Source organism: Bos javanicus, chromosome 3, assembly GCF_032452875.1.
Source record: "Bos javanicus breed banteng chromosome 3, ARS-OSU_banteng_1.0, whole genome shotgun sequence".
NCBI lineage: Eukaryota > Metazoa > Chordata > Mammalia > Artiodactyla > Bovidae > Bos > Bos javanicus.
The window spans coordinates 104,015,733-104,041,465 of record NC_083870.1 but is presented as its reverse complement, the minus strand read 5'-3'; the positions used below and the strand labels follow the sequence as shown (position 1 = coordinate 104,041,465).

The window sequence follows — 25,733 nt, the reverse complement described above, 5'->3', positions numbered from 1 at the left end:
TGGTTTCAAAAAGTTGATTTAAGCAAGGTTGGTTATTCATCATTGTACTAACTAGTTTGGGGTCGGATCATTCTCACAATCTTATGGACCTGTTCGGGGACAGAGTGATCATTTTAATTAAAAAAAAAAAAAAATTGGTTCGAGGCTAAATAGTAAATTTCAAGCCCAGTCTAGGAGCCTGAGAGATCCCAAATATCCCAGAAGCAACTCAGCTTCTTTCCCTTCACCCTGATGTCCAGGTCAAGGTGATACCCAAGAGCACTAGGGCACTTAATCACATGAAATCGCTTGTTATTGAGGGAATGAGCCCCTCATGGTTCAGGGCTTTCCTTCCATCCCTTGCCAGCAAAGCAGAAGCCTGCCCTCTCTGAGTTCCTGCATCAGCCTTTCATTCCTTTGGCGTAAGGCCCATAGATTGCAGGGGGAATGTTAAAGATTCCAGGAAAGGTGACACACTAAGCTCCATCCTTTCCTGAGAGGAGATATTTATGGGAAGAGGGAGAGAGATTACTAAGTGGTTAAAGGCTCAAGAATTCACTGACAGGTTTGCCAAGCACAAAATGGCAACCCACTCCAGTGTTCTTGCCTGGGGAATCCCGGGGACGGGGGAGCCTGGTGGGCTGCCGTCTATGGGGTCGCACAGAGTCGGACACGACAGACGTGACTTAGCAGCAGCCTTAAATCCAAGCTGTTCTTGGCCATGGCTGTGCGGAACTGCCGTTCCTGCTGATGGATGCCATCACAAGCTGCAGACTCTTGTCTCCTGCTTCTAGAAATGTTTAATTTGGACAAGGTGCCGTGACCTGCTGTGCTAAGTTGCTTCAGTCATGTCTGACTCTGTGCGACTCTCTGGACTGTAGCCTGCCAGGCTCCTCTGCGCATAGGATTCTCCAGGCAAGAATACTGGAATGAGTTGCCATGTCCTCCTCCAGGGGATCTTCCCTACGCAGGGATCAAACCCACGTCTCCTGCATTATAGGCAGATTCTTTACCACTGGCACCACATGGGAAGCCCAAGGTACAGACAGCAAAGAAAACGGGAGTGATCGGGGGCAGGTGACGTTGCCCCATAGCACGGATGCTGGAGCTGGGTCAGTGGGCAGAGAAAGAACTGGTTGTACTGATGTTTTCCCTAAATCCATCATGCTCCTCTCTGCACAGAGCTGGAGGCCAGCACAGTCAGAGGCCACATCTGTCTAACTGCTTGCAAGAGCCTTTTCAGCTCCACGTTAATCCATTCCATTCTTCGTTTATTAAAGGCTTCAGTTGGAATGAGCCAGGCCCAAAGATTTACCTTTGGAGAAGAGAGATGAAGTCCTGGTAAGACTTCTAGGTGTACGTGAATCTGCTTGTCGAGGCTGAGCTGTCTCTGTCCACGTGTGGTTGGTATTTCCAGAAATGACTGAATTCTTTTCTTCCCATTTAGAAGTTTAACTGTTTGTCTGTGGTCTCCTGTTAAGATTTAAAAGCCAGATGTTTCTGCTGCTTCTCATCTCTCTAGGTCACTTTTCTGTTGCAAAGCCATTTTTCTCATCAGGTGGTGCAAATCTCCATAAAGTGTCCTACCTTGCTCCGTAGAATGTCTGTGCAGTAAAAATGCTGGTGCCTTGCATATGCATAGCATTTCGTAGTTCTTAAAGCATTTTTGCATATATTACCTCATTATGTAATGTTGTTCTGGGCTGTCACTTTTCCCCTGACTGTTCTGTATTTACTCACCTTTTTCACCAACTTGAATACTTTTCTTTCTTCTCCTACCAATTTTGAGGATATTACTCAGGGTTTGCTTTTTCCCCCCTTTCAGATTATTTTCCCCAGGGGCTATTAGTGGCAAAGGAAAAAGCACATATAAATGATACTGTTTTCTGATGGCAAAGTGAAGATAACCTGAATGCTCTTTAGACATCATCCCTGAGAATTACGTTCCAGTTCCTTGGGTTCACGCTGTCAACAGAAGTACTGAAAACAATTTAACTTAATGATTGCACTTACTCTCTTTGCTTTAAATTGGTGAAACATCTAGAATGGGAGGAAACTGTGCAAGTTAGATCCATGTAGTCGTTCTGTGGTTTGGGTTTTTCTGTTTGGTTGCTGTTGTTTTGTTTTGCTTAGAGTTTTTGTATTGATATAATTCATCCCTGTATAGAGAAATAGTAACTTCCTTGGTAACTTTTATTTTCTTGAAATTAATATGGTTGTGCACTTTTTATCACTTACGAAATCAAAGGTGCTTTAGGTTAAAGTCTATAACATGGTTCTCGAACTGTGTTTAAAAGGTTTTCTGCGGAGCATGTTAGAGACTCCTTTAAGGTTCACTAAGGCAGACCAAGTAATTCCCTGAACTCACTTCTCATTGCCCTCTCCAGTCCACTTCCTGTCTCTGTCATTGTATCCCCAAATGCTGAGTGCACTGGAGATGCCCAGTTAACTACTAAGAGTAATACAAACCATAGGCTAGCAGGGTTGAAAGAGATCAAGCAGGTTGCTGTGACATTCCTTCTGTGCCATCCTTGAATGACCTAATGAGCCTCAGCCCATTCCATCCTAAGACAGCAGAAAAGTATCCCTTTTGTTGAGCCCGTATCTATCTCTTTGTAGCTTCTATACAATTAAACAAACATGGAGTGCCTACCACGCACCAGATACTGTTCTAGGGGCTGGGGTCACAGCAGTGAGCAGTCAGACAAAATAATGCTCTTATGGATAGCTCCTCAGCTCTATCTCCTGAGGTCACAGAAGACAAGCCAAGTAATTCTTCTGCATGGAACCCTACAGATAATTGAAGACTGCACTCCTGTTCCTCTGAGTCCTCATCACAAGCTAATACTCCCAGTTCATCCAGTATCATGCAGGTTTAAGTCCTTTGGCTATACAGATCAATTGTTTTGTGATGCATTCTAGTGTTTCTTAATATTAAATTGACTTTTAGTAGATTGATTATTTTTTAAGTTTTTTGTTATAAAGGTAATATACAGTTGGAGGCATTTTGGAAAATATGGATAATTATAGGAAATCATCTATAATCCCATTACCACTGTTAAAATGTTGATATACCTTTTCTAACTTATATCGATAATTTTGTATTGTTTCTTTTTCACTTAACATTGACATTTTACATTCATTATGTTCATAATATTCCAGATGACTTTTAAAGATGAAATCAGGAGAGTAGTAAAAATACCTTAAGTATCTTATACTGCATTCCCTATTATTGTCCCCAGCCTCCTAAGACACCAAGTTTTAGGGAATACTATTAATAGTGCTATATGGAAGGAGGTACTGCACTATATTATCTCCTGTGGATTTTTCTGACTTGGGTTATTCTCGGTATACTGCCCTCCTCCCCTGCCCCCATTCACTGTTGTGAATTTCCTCAGTGTTCATTTGCTTAGAGTATAAGATGGACAGTAGCCTCTCATTACAACAGGATATTCAAGTGCCACTTTCAAGGCTCTTCTTTCCGCTAACTTCAGTCTTGAGGCATCTGTTGGAACCAGTGCTTCTGGTGGGATTAGATGACAGCCAGCACACAGCTCACTTCTTCCTTTGATTGCAGGCCTGCAGCTGAACCAGAAGGCGCTCACCACTTTCCCAGACGTGGTGCTTGTCCGCGTGCCCACGCCCTCCGTGCAGTCGGACAGTGACATCACCGTCCTGCGACACCTGGAGAAGCTGGGTTGCCGCTTAGTCAACCGCCCACAGAGCATTCTAAACTGCATCAACAAATTCTGGACATTCCAGGAGCTGGCTGGGCATGGGGTCCCCATGCCAGACACCTTCTCCTATGGTGAGTGTCCTTAAAATAGAATTGAGCCTTGTTTTTCCAAATTGCCCGCATCTCTTATGTTCTCTCTCCCCAGAAGCCCTCTAGTAGCTCTTGTTGGCTTTCAAGGTGAATCTGTTCATCTTAGTTGAGTCAATACCTTGAGTCTGTATCATAGTCATTCCCTCTGTCTGAAATGTCTTTGCTCCTTTTTCTCTGAAATTCGTTCATTAAATATGTAGCTGGGACACGCAGTGTGCCAAGCACCACACTAGGCACTCTGCTTTAGCAGTAAGCAGGAGAGTCCTGCTCTCAAGGCGTTTGCAGTTCATCAGGGGCAGAGGACAGCAAGTAAGCAGGCAGTTTCAGGGCAGTGTAGTAAGTGCCAGGATAAGAGTTAGTGCAAGATGGTATGGGTTTATAGGAGAGCTCCTAATTTAGTTTAGGATATTGAAGACTTCCCAAAAGAGATAAAGCTGACATTATTGAGCTAAAGCAAGGTGGGTAAGGGAGCAGTCTAAGAAGCAAGCAGAATATAGAAAGATCTAAAGGTAAGCGAGAACATGACCGATTGGTGTTATTTTGAGTAATTTGTAGAATATCAGGGAACTAGAGTTGAGATATATAGCTAGAAAGATAAGAAGTTGCCATCTACAGTATATGAAAGAGGTTGGGGTAATCCTGAGACTAACAGGAAGTTATTGGAGGGCTTTAAGCAAGGAAATGGCCTGATGAGAGGTCAGAATGTCAGTTTGGCTACACTGCAGAGAAGGAATTAGACCAGAGGTAAAGGAGAGAAAGGATATATAGTGGTGAAAGTGAAAGTCACTCAGCTGTGTCTGACTCTTTGCGACCCCATATAGTCCATGGAATTCTCCAAGCCAGAATACTGGAGTGGGTAGCCTTTCCCTTCTCCAGGGGATCTTCCTGACCCAGGAATCAAACCAAGGTCTCCTGCATTGCAGGCGGATTCTTTGCCAACTGAGCTATTAGGGAGGCCGTGTACAGTGGTAGGCTTTATAAATGATGCAGCTGAGCAATGATGGCCGAAACTATAAGGTGGTTAGAGTAGGAATGAAGTGAACAGATTCAAGATTTAAGGAGACAAATATGAGGACATGATGATTGTTTGGGTGTTAGCACAGTGGAGAGGAATCAAGAGTGACTCTGGTGTCTGGTTTGGGCCACCAGATGAGAAAGCAAACACTCAATGAGTGTTCCAGGGAAGAAGAGAAACAGACGGGTGGGTAGGGCAAGGCGTTATTGGGAGAGATTATTTGGGTTTAGGACACATTCTATATGAGGTGTCTACAGTAAGTGAGGAAAAGTATTCAGTAGGCACCAGATAAATGAATCTGGAGCTCCTGAGAGAGGTGTCGACTACGGAAGTTGATGTGGAAACTTCCATTACGTTCAGTGAAATCACAAGAGTGGAGAATATGCAGAATGAAGAGAGGCCTGAGCTGCATGAAATGGTTCAATGGTAAATTTTGTTATGTCTATTTTATCATAATAAAATAATAATTAATAAAAGAGAGTTTGGGAGAGAATCCTTTAGGGAATAGGAAAAGGAAGAAGAACTTATGCAAGAAGCCAAGTGAGAGCAACTGGAAAGGTGAGAAGAGAAAGAAGAAAGGCGACAGACGCCAATGGGAAGAACATGCCACAGAGAGTGTATAATGAAAAGTCGTGCTTGATTCTAAAAAGACACATGACATAAGCACAGAGATGTGTGTTGGATGTAGCACAGGGCGTTCAATGACTACAGCTTCACTTTAGCATTGGAAAGAAAAACCAACCTGTCGGGGATGAGGAAGTGAGTGGGGTGTGAGGAAATGGAAGCCCTTTGATAGTTTGATCAGAGGGATCAGTTCAGTTCAGTAACTCAACAGTGTCTGACTCTTTGCGACCCCATGGACTGCAGCACGCCAGGCCTCCCTGTCTATCACCAACTCCCGGAGTTTACTCAAACTCACGTTCATTGAGTTGGTGATGCCATCCAACCATCCCATCCTCTGTCATCCCCTTCCCCTCCCACCTTCAATCTTTCCCAGCATCAGGATCTTTTCAAATGAGTCAGCTGTTCGCATCAGGTGGTCAAAATTGGAGTTTCAGCTTCAACATCATTCCTTCCAAAGAAATCCCAGGGCTGATCTCCTTCAGAATGGACTGGTTGGATCTCCTTGCAGTCCAAGGGACTCTCAAGAGTCTTCTCCAACACCACAGTTCAAAAGCATCAGTTCTTCAGCACTCAGCTTTATTTATAGTCCAACTCTCACATCCAAACATGACCACTAGAAAAACCATAGCCTTGACTAGACGGACCTTTGTTGCCAAAGTAATGTCTCTGCTTTTTAATGTGTTGTCTAGGCTGGTTATAACTTTACTGCCAAGGAGTAAGTGTCTTTCAATTTCATGGCTTCAGACACCATCTGCAGTGATTTTGGAGCCCCCCAAAATAAAATCTCTCACTGTTTTCCCATCTACTTGCCATGAAGTGATGAGACTGCAGGGCATGATCTTAAGTTTTCTGAATGTTGAGCTTTAAGCCAACTGTTTCACTCTCCACTTTCACTTTCATCAAGAGGCTCTTTCGTTCTTCTTCACTTTCTGCCATAAGGGTGGTGTCATCTGCATATCTGAAGTTATTGATATTTCTCCCACAATCTTGATTCAGTTTGTGCTTCATCCAGCCCAGTGTTTCTCATTATATACTCTGCATATAAATTAAATAAGCAGGGTAAAAATATACAGCCTTTTCCTATTTGGAACCAGTCTGTTGTTCCAAGTCCAGTTATAACTGTTGCTTCCTGACCTGCATACAGATTTCTCAAGAGGCAGGTCAGGTGGTCTGGTATTCCCATCTCTTTCAGAATTTTCCACAGTTCATTGTGATCCACACAGTCAAAGGCTTTGGCATAGTCAATAAAGCAGAAATAGATGTTTTTCTGGAACTCTCTTGCTTTTTTGATGATCCAGAAAATGTTGGCAATTTGATCTCTGGTTCCTCTGCCTTTTCTAAAACCAGCTTGCTCACGGTTCACATATTGCTGAAGCCTGGCTTGGAGAATTTTGAGCATTATGTTACTAGCGTATGAGATGAGTGCAATTGTGCGGTAGTTTGAGCATTCTTTGGCATTGCCTTTCTTTGGGATTGGAATGAAAACTGACCTTTTCCAGTCCTGTGGCCACTGCTGAGTTTCTGAGTTTTCCAAATTTGCTGGCATATTGAGTACAGCACTTTCACAGCATCATCTTTCAGAATTTGAAATAGCTCAACTGGAATTCCATCACCTCCACTAGCTTTGTTTGTAGTGATGCTTTCTAAGGCCCACTTGACTTCGCATTTCAGGATGTCTGGCTCTAGGTGAGTGATCACACCATCATGATTATCTGGGTCATGAAGATCTTTTTTGTACAGTTCTTCTGTGTATTCTTGCCATCTCTTCTTAATATCTTCTGCTTCTGTTAGGTCCATACCATTTCTGTCCTTTATTGAGCCCATCTTTGCATGAAATGTTCCCTTGGTATCTCTAATTTCCTCGAAGAGATCTCTAGTCTTTCCCATTCTATTGTTTTCCTCTATTTCTTTGCACTGATCGCTGAGGAAGGCTTTCTTATCTCTCCATGCTGTTGTTTGGAACTCTGCATTCAAATGGGTATATCTTTCCTTTTCTTCTTTGCTTTTTGCTTCTCTTCTTTTCACAGCTATTTGTAAGGCCTCCTCAGACAGCCATTTTGCTTTTTTGCATTTCTTTTTCTTGGGGATGGTCTTGATCCCTGTCTCCTGTACAATGTCACGAACCTCCGTCCATAGTTCATCAGGCATTCTGTCTATCAGATCTGGTCCCTTAAATCTATTTCTCACTTCCACTGTATAATCGTAAGGGATTTGATTTAGGTCTTACCTGAATGGTCTGGCGGTTTTCCCTACTGTGTTCAAGGTTGTAACTAAGGGATGATTCAGGGTCAAGGAATGGGTTTTATTTGTTTAAGATGGGAGACGACTGAGCGTGTTTAAAATACTGCTGCCATTCTGAACTGAGAGGTTGAAGATACAGCAGAGGGAGGACACTTAATATTGCAAAATCCCTGAGGAGGTGAGAGGGAAAGGGGTCTGAGGCCCAGGTACAGGAATGGCCTCAGATAAGAAAAACCCCTCTTGGGACTTGGCTGGCACTCCAGTGATTAAGACTCCATACTTCCAATGCAAGGGGTGCAGGTGCAGTGCCTGGTTGGGGAACTAAGAGTCCACATACCATCAGCCATAAATAAATAAATAAAGGGCCTTCCTTGCATTGTATTCTAGGGAAGGACAAAAAGATCGTTAGAGAGGAGTTACCTTTATCAGTGGGTATCAGGAAGCTAGGAGTTCTCTTTTATAAAATGTTTTCATGTGATGATGCCCCTGTTTTATCTGCATTGCCTCTGTATGCTGCTTTTCATTTTTAAAAATCATTAGCACTTTTGTGACAGGTCTTATTAGTATTTCAGAGTATTTTGTTTTGCAAAAAATTTGATGAACTGTAACACCTGTGGTAGGAAGAATAATGGTCCCCTAAAGATACAAAGGGGTTTCCCTGGTGGCTCAGTGGTGAAGAATCTGCCTGTAATGCAGAGACGTGGGTTTGATCCCTGGGTAGGGAAGATCCCCTGGAGAAGGACATGGCAACCCACTCCAGTACTCTTGCCTGGGAAATCCCATGGACAGAGGAGCCTGGTGGGCTACAGTCCATGGGGTCACAAAAGAGTCAGACACAAGTTAGCAACTAAACAACAACAACAAAGATGCAAAGTGTAGGAAATCAAGGAAGCTTATAAAACAATTTAGAAGGATTTTAATACATATTAATATTCACAGTTTTTTTTTTTTAATATATATATTCACAGTTTTTAAATGAAGGCTTAAAGGAGTATAGTGGAGCCAATTCAGTCATGCCTTAACCTTGGATGAGACAAATCCCAGACTTGGTTTCTTTGGATAATGGTTTTCTACCTCTGTACAACAATCTACTGAAAACTCAGCAGCTTAGACAACACCCATTTACCAACTCACAGTTTTGGAAGGTCTGAAGTCTAGCTATGGCATAGCCGGGTTCTATACTCAGGTCTCACTAGGCTGAAATCAAGGTGCAGCTGGGCTGGGATCTCATCTGAGGTCTGGGATTTTCCAGGCTCACTGGTTGGCATTTAGTTCCTTGTAGTTGTAGGACTGAGGTCCTCTCTTTCTGCTGGTTGTTAATTTAGGGCCATTCTCAGCTCCTAGAGGCTGCCCGCCTGGCCCTGTCACATGGACTTCTCTCCAGCATGGCAGTTCACTCCCCCAAGGCCAGCAGGAGAGTTTCTCTGCTGCTTCACCTTCTTTTACAGGGCTCACCTGATTAGGACAGGGCCCACCAAGAATATCTCCCTTTAGTTAATTCGAGTCAACTGATTATTAGCCTGATCACAGGAATGCTGTCCCAGCATAGTCACAGGCCCCTCCTACACTTAGGAGGGGGATTATCCAGGGCATGTACACCAGCAGGTAGGAATCTCGGGGGCCTCCTTAGAGGTCTGCCTACCCCAGCCATGATAAGGGAAAAAAATCCCTGCCCTGCCCATGGGCTTGTCATGAGGATGACATGGACTGGAGCACGTGAAGCCTCTGCCAGGTAGAAGCCCCTGATAATGCCACTTACCTTCTCTCTCTGCTCCCACCTTTTGGATGACAGGTACAAATACATAGTCTGTCGGACGGAATGGGTTCAAATTGCCTTAATCAGAGAATTAAGGCCTCTAAAGAATTCCCACAGACCGCCCCCCACCCCCGCCCCCCACCAACAGCCTCACCTTCCCTGACTTCCGCTTTTCTTGGCAGGTGGACATGAAGACTTTTCGAAAATGATCGATGAAGCCGAGCCGCTGGGCTACCCCGTGGTGGTGAAGAGCACGCGCGGACACCGGGGTCAGTGCCCTCTGCCCCGGCTTCTGGTTGGGCGGCAGCTCTGCGGACGAGACCCTCGCCCCCGCGCTGCAGAAGCGCTGCTCAGAGAGACGGAGCTCCCCCTGGCGGAGCTTGTGGTGTAGGCCTTAGCTCTGTCCCCTTCTCGCTGTTCCCACTGTTCTAGCTTTGTCCACACCCTTCCCGGCCCTTCCCTAGACTCTCGCAGTAGACTCCTGACTTGGTTCTGACTGGTTTCCTGAACTCCACTGCCAGTGCATCCGCTCGTCTTTGTGGGAAACAGTTTCTCTGGAACATAGATCTCTTCTTGTCACCCCTTTGCTGAAAAACCTTCCAAAGAGCTTGTGTTGCCTGTTAGACACAGTTCCTATTCCTCACCTTGGAGGGTGTCCACATACCTTGGCAGCCTTCTCTGGCTACCTGAACACTCCACAATCCATTCTAGCCTAGACTGTCTCCTGCTCTCTTAAAAAATCTGTTCTCTTCCCTTTTCTGGGGATGCTGCCTTCCTCTGTGCTCTAGTGAGCTTCTGCCTGGGTGTTAAAGCCAGCTTCACGTCATTTCTTCTCCCTCCACAACCCTGGTCTCTTTCCCTCTCTTCCAAAGTTGATCACTCTTCCCTTCGTGTTGCCGAAGCACTTCATCCTTGCCTCCAGCATAGTACTACGCTTTACTACAGGTATAGATTTCTGTGCCTTTTCCCCTTTCCTACTGCAGCTGCTCAGAGGTGGGAACTTGGTCCTGCCCATCTCTGTCCTCAGGACCTCCTACAGTGCTCAGGACACAGTAGTTGAAGAGGATGTGTGCAGCCAGAAGTAGTTCCCCTCCCCTGTGGTATGTGAGCGGGTACCTTCTGATGATACCCAGATGGCATCCTGTACTGCTCAGGGCATCTGGAGTGACAGGAGGTACCCTGGGTGGACATGGAATGAGCAGTTCCCATGAACCTGACACCCAGCCTGCTCTTGGTCTTCGCTGTGTAGAGGGTAGAGACGTTGCATTGCAGGAGATGACCACTGTGCCATGCAGGCCCTAGCGCCTGGTTCAGCCTCATGGAGGGAGGGGCCCGCTCTGCCCTGAGGCAGGGAAGGCTTCAGTGGAAGGAAAGGAGACTTCATTTGGAATCTGGAATTTGAACTGGGTAAGCAGCATGCAGAAGCCGGCGTGGGCAGAGCAACCTGGGAAAGGAGTTTAGGAGTAAGAGAAATGAGTTGGGATGGTGAGGTGGGGCTCTGAATACTGTTCAGATATACTGCAGTGCAAAAATGCAGTGTCTCAACTTGTTTTTTTATTGTGGTGAAATATACGTGAAATAAAATTCAGCTGATATTTATTGAGTGCCCACAAAGTGCTAGGGGGATACAGAAAGGAGCAGAACAAAACTTCCTACCCTCAAGGAGCTCACATTGTAGAAAGGTAAGACAGATGATAAGTAAACTAAATAGCAGATGTAGTACTTATAGATGTTTTAAAAATTAAGAGATAATTCATAAAACAAAAAACATACCATTTTATGTTGTACAATTATGAGGATTTTAGTATTTTTACTCTTCTGTACAACCATTGTGTAAATAAATGTAGTCACTCAGTCATGCCCGATTCTTTGCAACCCCATGGACTGTAGACTGCCAGGCTCCTCCTCTGTCCATGGAATTCTCCAGACAAGAATAGTAGAGCAGGTAGCCAGTTCCTTTTCCAGGGGATCTTCCTGACCAAGAGCTCGAACCCAGGTCCTCTGCATTGCAGGCAGATTCTTTACTGTCTGAGCCACCAGGGTAGCCCCCACTATCTAATTCCACAATATTTTCATCACCTCCAGAAGAAACCCTGTACTTGTCAAAGATCAATCCCAGTGGTCCCTCCCCTGGTCCCTTGCAACACTAATCTACTTTATGTTTCTATGGATTTGCCTCTTGGATGTTTCCTATCAATGGAACTGTACAATATGTGGCCTTTTGTGTCTGGTTTCTTTTAGTGTAATGTTTGTGAGGATCATCCATGCTGGAGAATGGATCAGGTTTTTATCCCTTTTTATGACTCAGTAATATTTTATATGGATATGCCACATTTTGTTTATCTGTTATCCATTGATGGGCATTTGGGTTGTTCTGCTTTGTGGCTATTATGAATAATGCTGATGTGAACATTGGTGCACATATGTGTGAATATATGTTTTCATTTCTCTTGGGTGTATATATACACCTAAGAAGGGAATTGCGGGGTCATATGGCCACTCTGTGTTTAACATTAGGGAAACCACCAATGCTTCCCTACAGTGGTGTTCCACAACAGTTATGCCATTTTATATCCCTACCAGCAATGTATGAGAGTTCTACTTTCACCACATACTAAGTAAAACTTTTATATTAGGTATATTAATTGGCCTAGGCAAGTGATGTTAAATGGTCACCATACCTCCACAATAAAAACAAGTCACAAAGCAAAAAGAACAAAAATGCATGTTTGCCAAGCATTAGTAATGTATAGGTCTGTTTTACAGATTTATTTTTAAATTTTTAAAATCTTTTTTTAATTGAGGTATGATTGATGTGAAACATTATATTAGTTTCAGGTGTACATCATAGTGATTCAATATTTGTATATATTGCAAAGTGATCACAGTAAGTTAATATCCGTCATAGGTACAGAATTTTTTTCCTTATTGTAAAAATGTCTAAGATTTACTCTCTCAGCAACTTTTAAATGTCTAATTTGTTTTTATTATAGCCATCCTAGTGGGTGTTTATGGGATTGTACTATAATTTTGATTTGTATTTCCCTAATGACTAATGTTGAACATCTTTTCATGTTATTGCCCATTTGTATATCTTCTTTGGAGAGATGACTTTTCAAATTCTTTGCCCATTTTCAGTTGGTTTACTGATCTTTGTATTACATTTTTTAGAGCTCTTGCTGTATTGCGGTTACTACACTCTTACCAGATACATAATTTGAGCATGATTTCTTCCTACTCTGTAGGTTGTCTTTTTGCTTTTTTTTTGATAGCATCCTTTGATGTACAAAAGGTTTTGATTTTGATGAAGTCCAATTTTTTCTTTTGATTACTTGTGCTTTTGATGTCATTTTGTGCTTGCCTAATCCAAGGTCATACAGATTTACACCTATTTTTCTTTCTAAGAGTTTTACAGTTTTAGCCCTTACATTTGGAGTGTTTGATCCATTTTGAATTAATTTTTGTATATGGTGTGATGGAGTCAAATTTCATTCATTTGCCTGTGAATATCCAGTTTTCTGGGTATTATTGTTGAAGAGACTGTTGATTCCCCACTGAATGCTCTTGGAACTCTTGTCAAAAATCCAAAACTGACCATCTGTATGGGGGGTTTATTCTGGGTTCTCAGTTCTGTCTCATTGATCTATATGTCTATCCTTATGCCACACTGTTGTGTGTGCATGTATGTATCAGTCACACAGTCATGTCTGACTCTCTGTGACCTTGTGGAAGGTATGTAGCCCAGCAGGCTCCTCTGTCCATGAGATTCTCCAGGCATGGAGTGGGTTGCCATACTGGAGTGGGTTGCCATTCCCTTCTCAAGGAGATCTTCCCGACCCAGGGATCGAACCCGGATCTCCCGCATTGCAGGCCTATTCTTTTACCATCTGAGCCCCCAGTAGAAAATTTTGAAATTGGGAAGTTCAAGTCCTCCAACTTTGTCCTTCTTTTTCAAGATTGTGTTGGCTATTCAGTTCAGTTCAGTCACGCAGTCATGTCTGGCTCTTTGCGACCCCATGAACCGCAGCACACCAGGCCTCCCTGTCCATCACCAACTCCCGGAGTCCAACCAAACCCGTCCCATAAATTTACATATAAATTTTAGGACCAGTATATCAATTTCTGAAGTAAAAGGAAGCTGGAGTTTTGGTGGGGATTACATTGAATCTGTAGGCCAATTTGAGGAGTATTTCCATCTTAACAATATTGTCTTCCGTTTTTTGAACATGGAATGTCTTTCCACTTATTTCAGTCTTTAATTACTTTCAAAAATGTTTTGTACTTTTCTGTGAATAAGTCTTGAACCTGTTTGGCTAAATGTATTCCTTTTGATACTATTGTAAGCGGAATGGTGTTCTTAATTTCATTTTCAGGTTGGTTGTAACACGCAGCATCTGAGCGACAGTGGATAGGGAGTGAGCAAAGTTGCAGCAGCTGTTAGGCTCTGGTATATGGAAATAAATCTCAAGAAGGCGATGGACTCATGCAAGATGTGCCCTTCAGAAAGTTACTAATCTTGTGGGGCCTAATGTTCCTTTTCTGTCAAACAAAAATAGCTATACTTGTCCTAATGCCTTCACAGAGCTAGCATGAAATATGAAAGATATAATTTTAAAAAATCAAGTATTTGGCGCACAGTAGATGATTAAATAACCTTAGTACTCTTCCCCCACACCACCCTAGTTTTTTCCCTCCTTGCTTTAAAACTGTAGCTCCTTAATTAACTGCAGACTAAGCCCCATATTGGAAGCTCTGTGCCAGGAACCAAGGAACCTGTTTTTAGCCCTCATTTCTGCTGAAAATCCTCCTATCACTGAATCCCAGCCATCTGCTGCCAGACGCCAGATCTCCTGGTGCCAAATGTCCAATGACCACGCCGTGTTTTGGAGGTTACTTCTTGATCTTATTCGCCACTGGGGACTGATACCCATCCCTCTTTTTTTTTTTTTTTTTTTTTTGAGACTTCAGAAATGTCCCACTCTTTCTAAGGTAGTAACAAATCTTAGGAAGACCATCTCTTTGTTCCATATTTGCTAACAAGGTTCAGGGTATAGTATGTTCATGTCAGATTTGTAGGGGAAACCCTTCAGGCCCCCCTGCTCAGATCTGTTAGCTAATGTGCAAATGAAAAGGCAGATGTCAAGCAATTCAAAAGCGTAAGTGATTCAGGCAGAAAATAAAGAATTTGGAATCAAGTAGGAATGCTTTCCCCAGACATCAGTAGAAGTATGGGTCATTCCTTTTAGAATGAAATGGATATAGCCAAATAATACATTTCTTATGTTTGAAAGTTCAGGACATCTGGCAGTGGCTACTTCTTGAACTCCCATAGTATTCAGCACTGACCTCTCCTAATGCCATATCAGGCTGTGTCGTTATCTTTCATGGTCTCTCTCCATCTCAACTGGGAATTTCTCTAAAGTATGTTCAGTTAATTATGTTCCATAAACATTGATTGACACAGTAAGTTTGGGGGATTTAAACAAAAGTGAGTGAGGCATGGACTCTGACAGATCAGCATCCTCCAGTTTTGGAACCGAATTAACTAGATTCTTAAGATTTTATTTTGGCCTCTTCTGTGTGTTTCTGGGATACATTTTGATTTCATTTTGGGAAAAAAAAAAAAACATTGTGAACAGAGAGGGAGGTGAGTAAAACCCAGGGAAAATAAAATTTGATGGCCATTTAAGAAGACACAAGAGTCAACTCAGAGAAGTTGAAGGGGCCAGAGTGAGGCAGGTTGGGAAAGAATGGTTGACTCTGGACCGGGAGGTGGGATGGCAAGGACCGTGCTCAGAGGCGTGTCTAACTCCTTTTTTTGCTGTTTGTCTTTCTTCTTAAAGGAAAAGGTGTTTTTCTTGCAAGAGATAAACACCACCTCTCAGACATCTGCCACCTGATCCGCCACGACGTGCCCTACCTGTTCCAGAAGTACGTGAAGGAGTCCCACGGAAAAGATATCCGGGTGGTGGTGGTTGGCGGCCAGGTGATAGGCTCCATGCTTCGCTGCTCCACAGATGGACGGATGCAGAGCAACTGCTCTCTCGGTGAGGCACTGAAGCTCAGAGTGGGACTTTGGTCAGGGGGAAGCCACTGGGGCTTTTCATCAGGATGTTTTTGTTGTTCAGTTGCTCAGTCCACCTGTCTGTGACCCCGTGGACTGCAGCGTGCCAGGCTTCCCTGTCCTTCACCATCTCAGGATGTTTGCACCCAGTCCAGGTGTCTTGATCCCTCCTATCTGGTCAGACCCTCTGCGAGGTGCCAGGATCACAGAGAGGAATTAGAAGCAAGCCTTTTCCCTTAGCAGGAAGCAGTCCAGGTGGGGGACAGGTGGGTATACGGGCTGTGACGGAGGTCAAACCAGGAAATGTCAGGACACTGTGATGTGAACCCTATGTCATAGGCGTTAAGACCTGGTAGTCCCCATTATACAAGGGAGTGACAGGAGGGCTGGTGTTTGAGAAAAACTGACGTCTGGAAAGAGGATGGATTGAAAGCATAGGAGGGAGGCAGGGGAGCTGAGTTTGGAAACTGCGACAACAGCTCAGGCCAGAAGTAAGGAAAGTCTAAAACTAAGGCGGTGGGGGTACTCCTTGGGGTTCCAGTGGCTCAGACTCTGCACTTTCACTGCTGAGGGCATGAGTTCAATCCCTGGTCTGGGACTCCCTCGAGCAGTGTGGTATGGCCAAAAACAAAAAAAAGAAAGTGAGAAGTAAACCAAGGTAATGGCAGGATACAGAGCATATGCTTTTACCTTGCATTGATAATTGACATTGTATTTCTTTTTTTTTTCTTTAATTGTGTTTTTCTTCTGTATTTGATGTTATTAGAAAGCTGCAGTTTGTTTGGGTCAAATGCATAACCCCATCCCATTAACCTTTTGATAAGGCTTGTGTTCTCTTGTGGTGAATGGAGATGGTCCCAAGGGCATGGAGATTCTTATGTTCATTACAGAAAGCTATTGTCAACTATTGTCATGAGTGGAATTTGTTGGTATTGTGAAAAAATACCTAGTTGTTATTTTCCAAATCACCAGATGAGTGTATCAAGTCTGGTGACTAATGAAGAGGCCGAAACACGAATCCAGTCCTTCAGCTGGAGTGTGGTTGAGCGGTCTCCCAGAGTGGGCTCCAGGGTAGTTGCTGATAGCGTAAGGATTAATGAGAGTCCTTGCCCTCAGGAAGTTTATAGTCCAGTAAAGAAGAAGACGTACGAACAGGTCATCGTAAGATACAGTGACTGAAGTGCTGTGAAAGAAGCAAGTGCTAGGCTGAGGTTGACACTGTACCTAGTACATTATCTCATTTAGTGTTCATGACACTCCTGTGTCTTGCCGCAGTGTCAAACCTTATGTATTATCAGTTTGTCTTTCACAGAATTCATTCTTTAACTGGAAAATACACAGCTTTGTAATTTATCCATATTGCGCTTTTTTTTTTGATGAACTGTTTTAAAGCTGCTTAAAACCTTTTCCTCATACAATGTAGTAAGTGGTGGAGAGGCAGAGTTAAGGTTTAAGTCATCAGTTTATGAGAATGCAAGCGTTGCGTTTTTGTCATTTTTTCTAACCACTTGATTTATTTGGTGTGGCTCTGCTGGGTCTCGGTTGCTTTGCACGGGCTTTGTCTGGTTGTGGTGAGTGGGCGCTCCTCCTCCTCACAGTGCGCAGGCGTCTCGCTGCAGTGGCTTCTCTTGTTGCAGAGGACGGGCCCTAGAGTGCCAGCTTCAGTTTAGTTGCCCTGAGGCACGTGAGCTCTTCCTGGACCAGGGATCTAACCTGTGCCCCCTGAATTGGCAGGCGGATTCTTATCCTACTGGACCACGAAGGAAGTCCCAAGTGTTATCTTTGCAGGAAGACTAAAGGGAGACAATTAAATCTGAGGTCTTAGCTTTTTAACAAGTACGAGTAAGTAGATTCTATCTTGGTATGGGATTTTTGTCTCACAAGCCTCTCTCAGAAAACAATAAGTTAATTTTGTTTCTTCTAGTTTCTTCTAATGCATCCTCAATGTAGAAAAGTTAGGAAATATGGCAGAGTCAAATGAAAAAAGATGTTTATCAATTAATCCCACCATCTAGAGACAACCACTGTTAACATTTTGGTGGTCTTGTTTCTGACAGTGGGTTTTGGGGTTTTTTTTGCATAATCATGGTCATGCTGCACAGCCTTTATACCTTTTAAGTGTGAATATTTTCCCATGTGATCTCAAACTCACCATCATTTTTAGTAATGGTTGTAAACTATGCTCCTTTCTTCTGCTGTGAGCTACTTAGATGATATTTTATTTACTCATCAACAAATATCAAATGACTACTGTATACCAGTATTTTGATTTTCCAGTATTTTGAATAATTGTGCCGTCAGCATATTTGTGCATAAAGCTTTTTTCCCTATTATATAAGGTTATTCCCTTCGTGGTGTGATGACTAGGTCAGAGAATATAAACATTTTTTTAAACTCTAAAAAAGAGTATTGCTTTCATATTACTCTCTCAAAGAGTGTCCTGATTTCCATGCAGACCTTTTGTGAGTGATAAAAATGCCCATTTCGCTGCCTCTCACCAGCATACCCCCCTTCCTTTGAAAGGTCATTTGAGACCTTTGAAAGGTCAGTTGGTGTCTGGTATTGTTGCCAAAATTTGGCCTCTGTACGCTGGGACCGGATTAAATCTCGGAGACAGAGTTTTGGGAGAAATAGAAATTCTACAGGTAACTCAGTTGGTAAAGATCCACCTGCAATGCAGGAGACCCTGGTTTGATTCCTGGGTCAGGAAGTTCCCCTGGGAAATGGGTAGGCTACCCACTCCAGTATTCTTGGACTTTCCCTGGTGGGTCAGATGGTAAAGAATCCTCCTGCAATGCAGGAGAGGATCCCCTGGAGGAGGGCATGGCAACCCACTCCAGTATTCTTGTCTGGAGCACGCTATGGACAGAGGAGCCTGGTGGGCTATAGTCCATAGGGTTGCAAAGAGTCAGACACAACTGAGCAACTCAGCACAGCACAGCACCAAAAGAAATAGCTTTATTGCTTTGCCAGGCAAAAGGGGCCACAGTGGGCTAATGCCCACAGGACTGTGTGTCCCAGCCTGGAGGGGGTAGTGAGGAGTCTCATAGTATTCAGGGAGCTGAGCATGATCAGCTCATGGACATTCTTCTTATTGATCAGTGATGAGATAATGGGGACTCAGCATCATCAACCTTCTGGTTCCTACTGGTCTGGGGTCTACATGCTGGGGTGGATAGCATATAGTTAACTTCTTCAATCTGGTGAGGGTTTCAGCATTTGCAAAACAGCTCAAAGGACATGGCTCAGAATATTATCTATAGTCCTTGAGGGAAAGCTAAAGTCCTTGCTTTGTTTAATGGCTAAAGTATTATTATTTTGTCTTGCTGGACTGTTTTCCTTTCTTTCTGCATGTTCCCACTTCTCTGATTAAATTTATTCTTTGACTAAGGTTTTTCTACAGACAAAAGGCAAGCGGAGAGCATGGGTGAGGGTCCATTCTGGGAAGCCCCGTAGGGTCCTGCTCGGCCACAGTGTCACCGTCACATCACTGTGGTTTCCCCACAGGTGGCGTGGGCGTCATGTGCCCGCTGACGGAACAAGGCAAGCAGCTGGCTATCCAGGTGTCTAACATCCTGGGCATGGACTTCTGTGGCATCGATCTTCTCATCATGGACGATGGCTCCTTCGTGGTGTGTGAGGCAAATGCCAACGTGGGCTTCCTAGCCTTCGACCAGGCATGCAACTTAGACGTGGGCGGGATCATTGCAGACTACACCATGTCCTTGCTGCCCAACAGGCAGACTGGGAAGATGGCCGTCCTCCCAGGCTTGGCTAGCCCCAGGGAGAAGAAAGAGCCAGATGGCTGTGCTTCAGCTCAGGGAGTTGCAGAGAGCGTCTATGCCATCAACAGCGGGTCTACCTCCAGCGAGAGTGAGCCTGAACTGGGAGAGATCCGGGCTTCCTCAGCCAGCACAGCGGGGGCCCCGGCCCCCATGCTGCCTGACCCCAGCTACAACATTAACACCAGGATTGCTTCAGAATTAAAACTTAAGTGAATTCCTGCTTTTTGGCAGCACTGAAACCAAATCCTACTGCTTCCCTAGTAGTTTTGAGCGAATAAAATCTGGACTAGTGTGATTTCATTTGCACAGAAACTAGAAATCCCATCTGGGCACTCGGCATTCTTTCTAATGATGATTTAAGCAAATGGCCTAGCTTTGTGGTTTTTAGAAACACTAATATAAAAACCCTCACCGAGAACAACATCCCAACTGATTGATTTGAGACCGATGTCTGCCGCGAGCACTTGGATGTTACGGCTGACTTGGGGCACTGACTCTGTGCTGTGCTTTGGCTTTTAGCAGTGGAGCCCATTAAGTTGGAACTGCTTCTGGAGATACTGTACAAAAGAGCAACCACCCGACAGAGGCACGTGCAGAAGAGGTGGAATGTGACTGCAGTTGTGTGCTCTTCATTAAGAGTGTGTGTGTGTGTGTGCGCGCGCGCCTGTGTGTGTGTGTGAGATGCTCAGAGAATACACAGTCCCAGTGCTGTTAAAGAATCAGTCTCTGCTCCCCATCAATCACCGTCTTGACCATATTTCTCTGACACTCAGGATATGGTGTTTCAAAGGGAGCTTCCTCATTAGCATCTTCAATGAAGCACTTTGTAGAAAGTGAGATTGAGCGTCCTTTGACGTCAGTGGTTGGCAGACATCCTGCTCTGTAACTGGAGCTTTCTACAAACTGCCAAGTATATAGACCCTGCTTCAACTACCGCCAGCCCCAGCAGCCCCTTGCACCTTTGCTGCCTTTGGCCTCAGCTGGAAATGCATTTCAGTGAGCTAGTGGCCACACACTTCCTTCCTTCAGCGTGCACTAGAACACCACGGACTTCTTTTCAGTGGGCTCCTGTTCACTTGACATCAGAAGCCAGTGGGTTTTTAATCCTAGAGAGCTACTGAAAAATAATCATTCCCCCTTCCTCTGCTGAAACTTTGTGTACTTAGCTATAGGAGACTTTCTCATACGAGTTGGTGTTGTGGGCCTGTTGGGTAGATAGAGCCATTGGAAACACACTCCAGTCCCATTGACATACTAGTCTTACCCAGGTTCCAGAGACCTGTCTTTACTCACTTTTCCACACTGGGGAGACTCAGGTATCAAGGATAACTCATTGCACATCTTATGGGGGGATGGTGAAGGGAAGTAGATAATGTTGACATGACACCAAGTACTTTCCATTTTAGCTCTTCTAGCAGAGATGATGACCCTTCCCTTGGGAGAAATCACAGAGATGGAGTTTTCCATTTCTGCTCTTATGAAGTATGACAGAAATGAACACGGCTACCTTTTTAACCAAATAAACGAGAACATAGGCACTCAAGAGTCACCCTGTTCGTACTTACTTCCTTGGAAGACCTTACTCTTGAGCTGCAATGTTCCATGTGCCAAGACCACATAGACTTCCTGTTCGGAATTATCTCTGAAGCCATGCAAGAAAAGAGGCCTCACCACCTTATAGTCAGACCTCATTTTTTACATCACTCCTCCCCAGAGGTTATCCCAGGCTCCATCAGTCATTTTCTTAGACTTATCTTCTAATGCTCTTTGGCTGTTAAATCCTTCCTCAAAAAAGAAATCTACCCTTAAAGGACAAACACCAACAACATTAAGGAAGCGTACAGGTGGATGGCTCCAAGGAGGGTTCTAGAAATGTTCTGAGTAAGGCCAGCTTCCCTCGACTAACCACACATCTTCCCAAGGTGACTAGTTTGAAGGCAGCAACACCCATTTGGGTGTATGAATTCCTGAACTTCTTCTGTAATGTAAAATGTGTGTCAAGTCAAACTAGTCCGTTTTCTTTCACAACACATTTAAATAGAAACTGGCTTTGAAAATAACTGTGGCTAAAATCAGATCTCACTAAGTAACAGTTGTACAACTGAAAACTGGAGATGTCGCCCTGCACAGTAGTAGTTTAAATACAGTCAAATAAGGTGCATGCCACTGAGCTGTGACTCCAGTCATGTGTCCGTACAGTTGAAAAATGATAATCCTTCACCTTTAGTATAGGTTAAGACATGTACCTTATCTTTACCACTCAGGGTGGGTTTAGCAGAATGGTTCTAGGTCTGTTCTCATTGGAATTGGCCAGATGCTTTCTATGTAAACCTTTGAACCAAGTGACGACCTTCTGGAAGCTGCATCCACCCCTTCCCACAGTTTAGTGTAAGCTCAGTCTCTCCATTTTAACTAAGGGGATGATAGTGGGCCCCATCCTGAGCAGAGCAGCTAGAGGATGCTTCCAGAGTTGTCAAGAGGGGCCTGTTTCCAGCTGCCAGTGACATCTGTAGTCATTGGCATCATTGCTCGGAACCCAGCCCTGTCTAGAAGCAGAGAAAGCTGGGGCACAGCTGGGTCGTAGCCTTGCTCCAGGATTTCCCACTCTGGCTGTGGGCCCTGTGAGCCTCAGCCAGATGGCTGGGTCGACCTCGTCACAGCTGCCCACAGGGCCTGCTGGAGGGAACATGGGGCACAGAGCCAACTCCTCATTCTGATTCTCCCCTTCAACAGCTGATAACCCTATACAATCAAGTTGACTCTGACCTCGATTTTTCCATTCTTCTGATAGGGGATATGCCTATTTTATTTACCTCTTGAGGGCGGTGTGCTTTGAGGTTGAAGTGAGTTAATTAATGAGACTGCATTATATGGGTGGTGGTAGAGAGATGCCTATAGCATCTGGTTTTTAACAGTTTCCTATCACCCCTCCTCTGGGAGGAGTTAAGGAAAGAGACCATAAATTCTTGGCTTTAGCACACTAAACAGTGGTGGGGGGGCTGAAAATGGATGCAGCTTCTCAGAGGTCTTAGGACCTGAAAGGAGTAATGTATTCAGCCTTCTGGATGTATCGTATATAACCTGAAACTCTTGACTGCTATATCAACTAACAGTCTTCCTTATGTAACATAAATTGCGGTGTCTGTATACAGTTTTCCCATTATCTGGTAGTAGCATCTTGAAACTGGTCAAAACTTGAATGCCAATAGCTCAGTCACTCAGAATATATATGATTCTGCACTTGGGAAAAATGTCTTCATGCTGTTTGTCTGATTGCTGAGGGGTATGGGTATCCCCCCTCGAAGGTGGATTTGGGGCTTTAGGTCTTGAGCGTCTGGTCAACAATGTAAGTGGATTATAAGCCATTAGTGTCACAATTGCAGACTCAGTGCCTGCAACTCAAAGGGGATTCCATGACCACTGGGGAAGGGATGAGGAAGAAGGGGAGAGGATGAGGAAGAAAGAGAAGGAGAAAGGTCTGGAATAGTTTTGTGACATTTTGGTGGAAGTGGTAAGTTGGGATCATCTGAAATTCTAGTGGGAAAAGGAAGAAATGGCTCTTTGGTGAGTTTGAATGAAAGAATCATGAATATGCGTTGATTAGAGGCAGGGATCTAACCTACTTGTTAGATTAGAAACTATTCTGTGTAAAGAAAATGAGATACATGGATTCCCATCTACCTTGGCAGAAGTAGGAGAGACACATCCCTTTTTTTTTTTCTTTTTTTTTTTTAATTTTATTTTATTTTTAAACTTTACAATATTGTATTAGTTTTGCCAAATATCGAAATGAATCCGCCACAGGTATACCTGCGTTCCCCATCCTGAACCCACTGGTGCACTGGGACACATCCCTTTTTTAAGTCCTGATGAAGGCTGGTCTTGAGAACACTCTTAATGTAAATCAGAGGAAGATTGAAGCAGCTAGCTTCAATCACTCAGGTAAGAGCTGACCCTCCTGGAAGTGAATGACCAAGAAAGCCACGTGCAGGCGATCACAGAACCATGTCAGAGCATGAGTCCAAAGTCAGCAAAATGGTCTAATACTTCTTTTGCGCCCGAAGGTGAGCAGGCTTCTCTCTGCTGTTAGTTTATGCTGATGTTTTGGCAAGAGCCCTGACAGCAGCCCTCTTGTCACTGTCCCTGCAGTTAGCGTTCCTAGACCTGCTGCTGTAGCCTAATATTAATAGAAAACCTGGGGCTGGTTATGGCTGCTTCTGAAACTCCAGCTCAGACTGTGGCTTAAAATGTTGTCACCCAGAAGACCACCCGGTTTAGGAGTATGTTGTCTTAATCCTTTCTTAAAACTGCATTGCATTTTCTTTCCAAGTCTATGGCTACACTGCAGCCCGCCCTTCTGCAACACACAGCTGAGTTTGAAAACCTTGTCCCTTCAAGCATTTCCACTTCCTTCTCCAGGTGCAGTTCCCACACTGACCTGTGGCATGGTCCCAAACCTTGTGCTGGCACCCCAACCTTATTGGGAAGCCTTGCTCTGTCATTTCATATTCACTGGGGCTCGGAGGTGAAACTAAGGTCACCCACTGAGCCAGATTTGAGGCCACAGAAGAGCAGGACTTTGGAACCAGTTCAGTCTTATTCCATAGATGGAAATCTGAATCCTAGAGACCATGTTCACTTAGCTGGTCAGCAGCAAGGTTGGGACCCAGGCAGTCTGGTTCCCCACTAGTTTGGCATACTGCCAGGGGTGTCTCTGTTCTTCCATGGCACTCAATATTTTCTGCCATCCTGGAGCCAACCTGTACCCATCCCCCTTCTGCTGAGCCTCTGCTCTGGATCAACATGGTGTGAAGGATTCGGCTCCTGGATGTGACTTTCAGGTAAGAGCTGCAGAGGTGTATATGAGATTTCCAGGTGCATGCTGGCTTATCACCTGTGCTTTCGACCAGCCAAGAGCATATAGCCCCATCTTACCCCATCAGTGGTAGGATGTGAGAGAAGGCCCCTGCCAAGCTGACTGAAGGCTTCCTTGGCCCCAGTTTGATTCATGTTCCCTCACTGCAGAATGTCTTGGATTTCCAGAGGCCTTAGTGCCACCCCCCATGGATGCCAAGGGCATAAAGGCCCCAAGCTTCTCCCATCAGGCATACCTGAGGGGGAATCCTGATCGATAAACATGTTAGTTGCAACCAGCTGCAAAGTCAAAGGTTTCCTTCCACTCACAGGTCCACAGACATCCCCCTTACAACCAGCCACTAGGAGAGATTCTTGCCTGCTGTAGCCCATGTGTCAGCTGAGGACACCCTGCTCCTTGAGATCCAGAGAAGTCTGCTGACTGGGCCTTTGGAACTCCGTGATTTCTAAGGGACTTACATCTTGGGCAGTCACTGCTGACTCCAGACTTCTGCTTCCTCATTTAAGCTGCAGTGGTGTCTCATCTCTGCACTGCCTCAGCTGAGACGTGCTCAGTTCTCACCCCTACTTCCACGCACACCAAATTTCAAATGAGTCAGCATGGGCGTGGGTTCCTGTGTGTGTTTTGGTGATGTGGGAGGAAATGGGAGCCTTTACAGCAATGCAGACATGGAGCCCCCATTCATAAAACACTCACTTGATATCCTACAGAAGAATCCACTCACCTTCCACCCCACATAATATCTGTCTCCTTTCTAGGTCGCTTCAGTCGTGTCCGACTCTTTGTGATGCTATGGACCGTAGCCCATTAGGCTCCCCCGTCCATGAGATTCTCCAGGCAAGAATACTGGAGTGGGTTGCCATTCCTTCTTCCAGGGAATCTTCCCAACCCAGGGATAGAACCCACATCTCTTACATCTTCTGCATTGGCAGGAAGGTTCTTTACAACTAGCGCCACCTGGGAAGCCCTTCTTGGGACCAACCAAATTCATTTATGTTTTCATGGATGGCAGTAGAGTCATTCCTTTTTTTATTTGATTTTTTAAAATTTGATTCCTGCCAACACCCCTACCTTCAAGATTTCACTTTCAACCATGGGTGGCTTATTAGAGGCATCTTCCTGAACAAAGATCACTCCCTCCTCAAGAGGAACTCAAATGCTGTCCCTTAGGGTGATACACTGATCATTCCCACTACCCTAGCCAGGCATGACAACCACCATAATCACCCTTAGCTGTCAGGGTCATCATGCTTTTTGGAAGCCAACACAGATGGATGTAAATGGTGCTGGTTTGAGTTACCCAGGTTCAAATCCTGGCTTGATAACTTATGGCTTATGTGACCTCAGGAAAGCCACTTAATCTTGCTTAACCTTTGCATCGTCACCTGTAAATATGGTAGATAAACAGTCTTGAATGTGAAGCTCTTAACCACAGATCTGGCTTTCAGCAGTTTTCCTCTTCTTGCTTCCTTCACTGTCAGCAATCACAAACAGCTCCCGCTTGTGATCATGGCTCAGTGCCAAGGGATAAAAGCTGGCAGACAGCAGCTTTACAGCTGGGAAAAGA

At 44.5% G+C, this 25,733-nt stretch overlaps 1 protein-coding gene across 1 annotated transcript in view; it reads left to right on the top strand.

Annotated features, from left to right (window-relative positions):
- Positions 1 to 22,545, top strand: part of RIMKLA (ribosomal modification protein rimK like family member A) — a 35,228-nt gene extending 12,683 nt beyond the window's left edge. Inside the window, exons 2-5 of the mRNA XM_061412303.1 lie at positions 3,557 to 3,787; positions 9,624 to 9,710; positions 15,285 to 15,488; positions 19,013 to 22,545. Of these exons, the coding sequence (XP_061268287.1) occupies positions 3,557 to 3,787; positions 9,624 to 9,710; positions 15,285 to 15,488; positions 19,013 to 19,503 (1,013 nt within the window). The 3' untranslated portion in view covers positions 19,504 to 22,545. The remainder of the gene's footprint in view (positions 1 to 3,556; positions 3,788 to 9,623; positions 9,711 to 15,284; positions 15,489 to 19,012) is intronic.
- Positions 22,546 to 25,733: the final 3,188 nt, after the last annotated feature.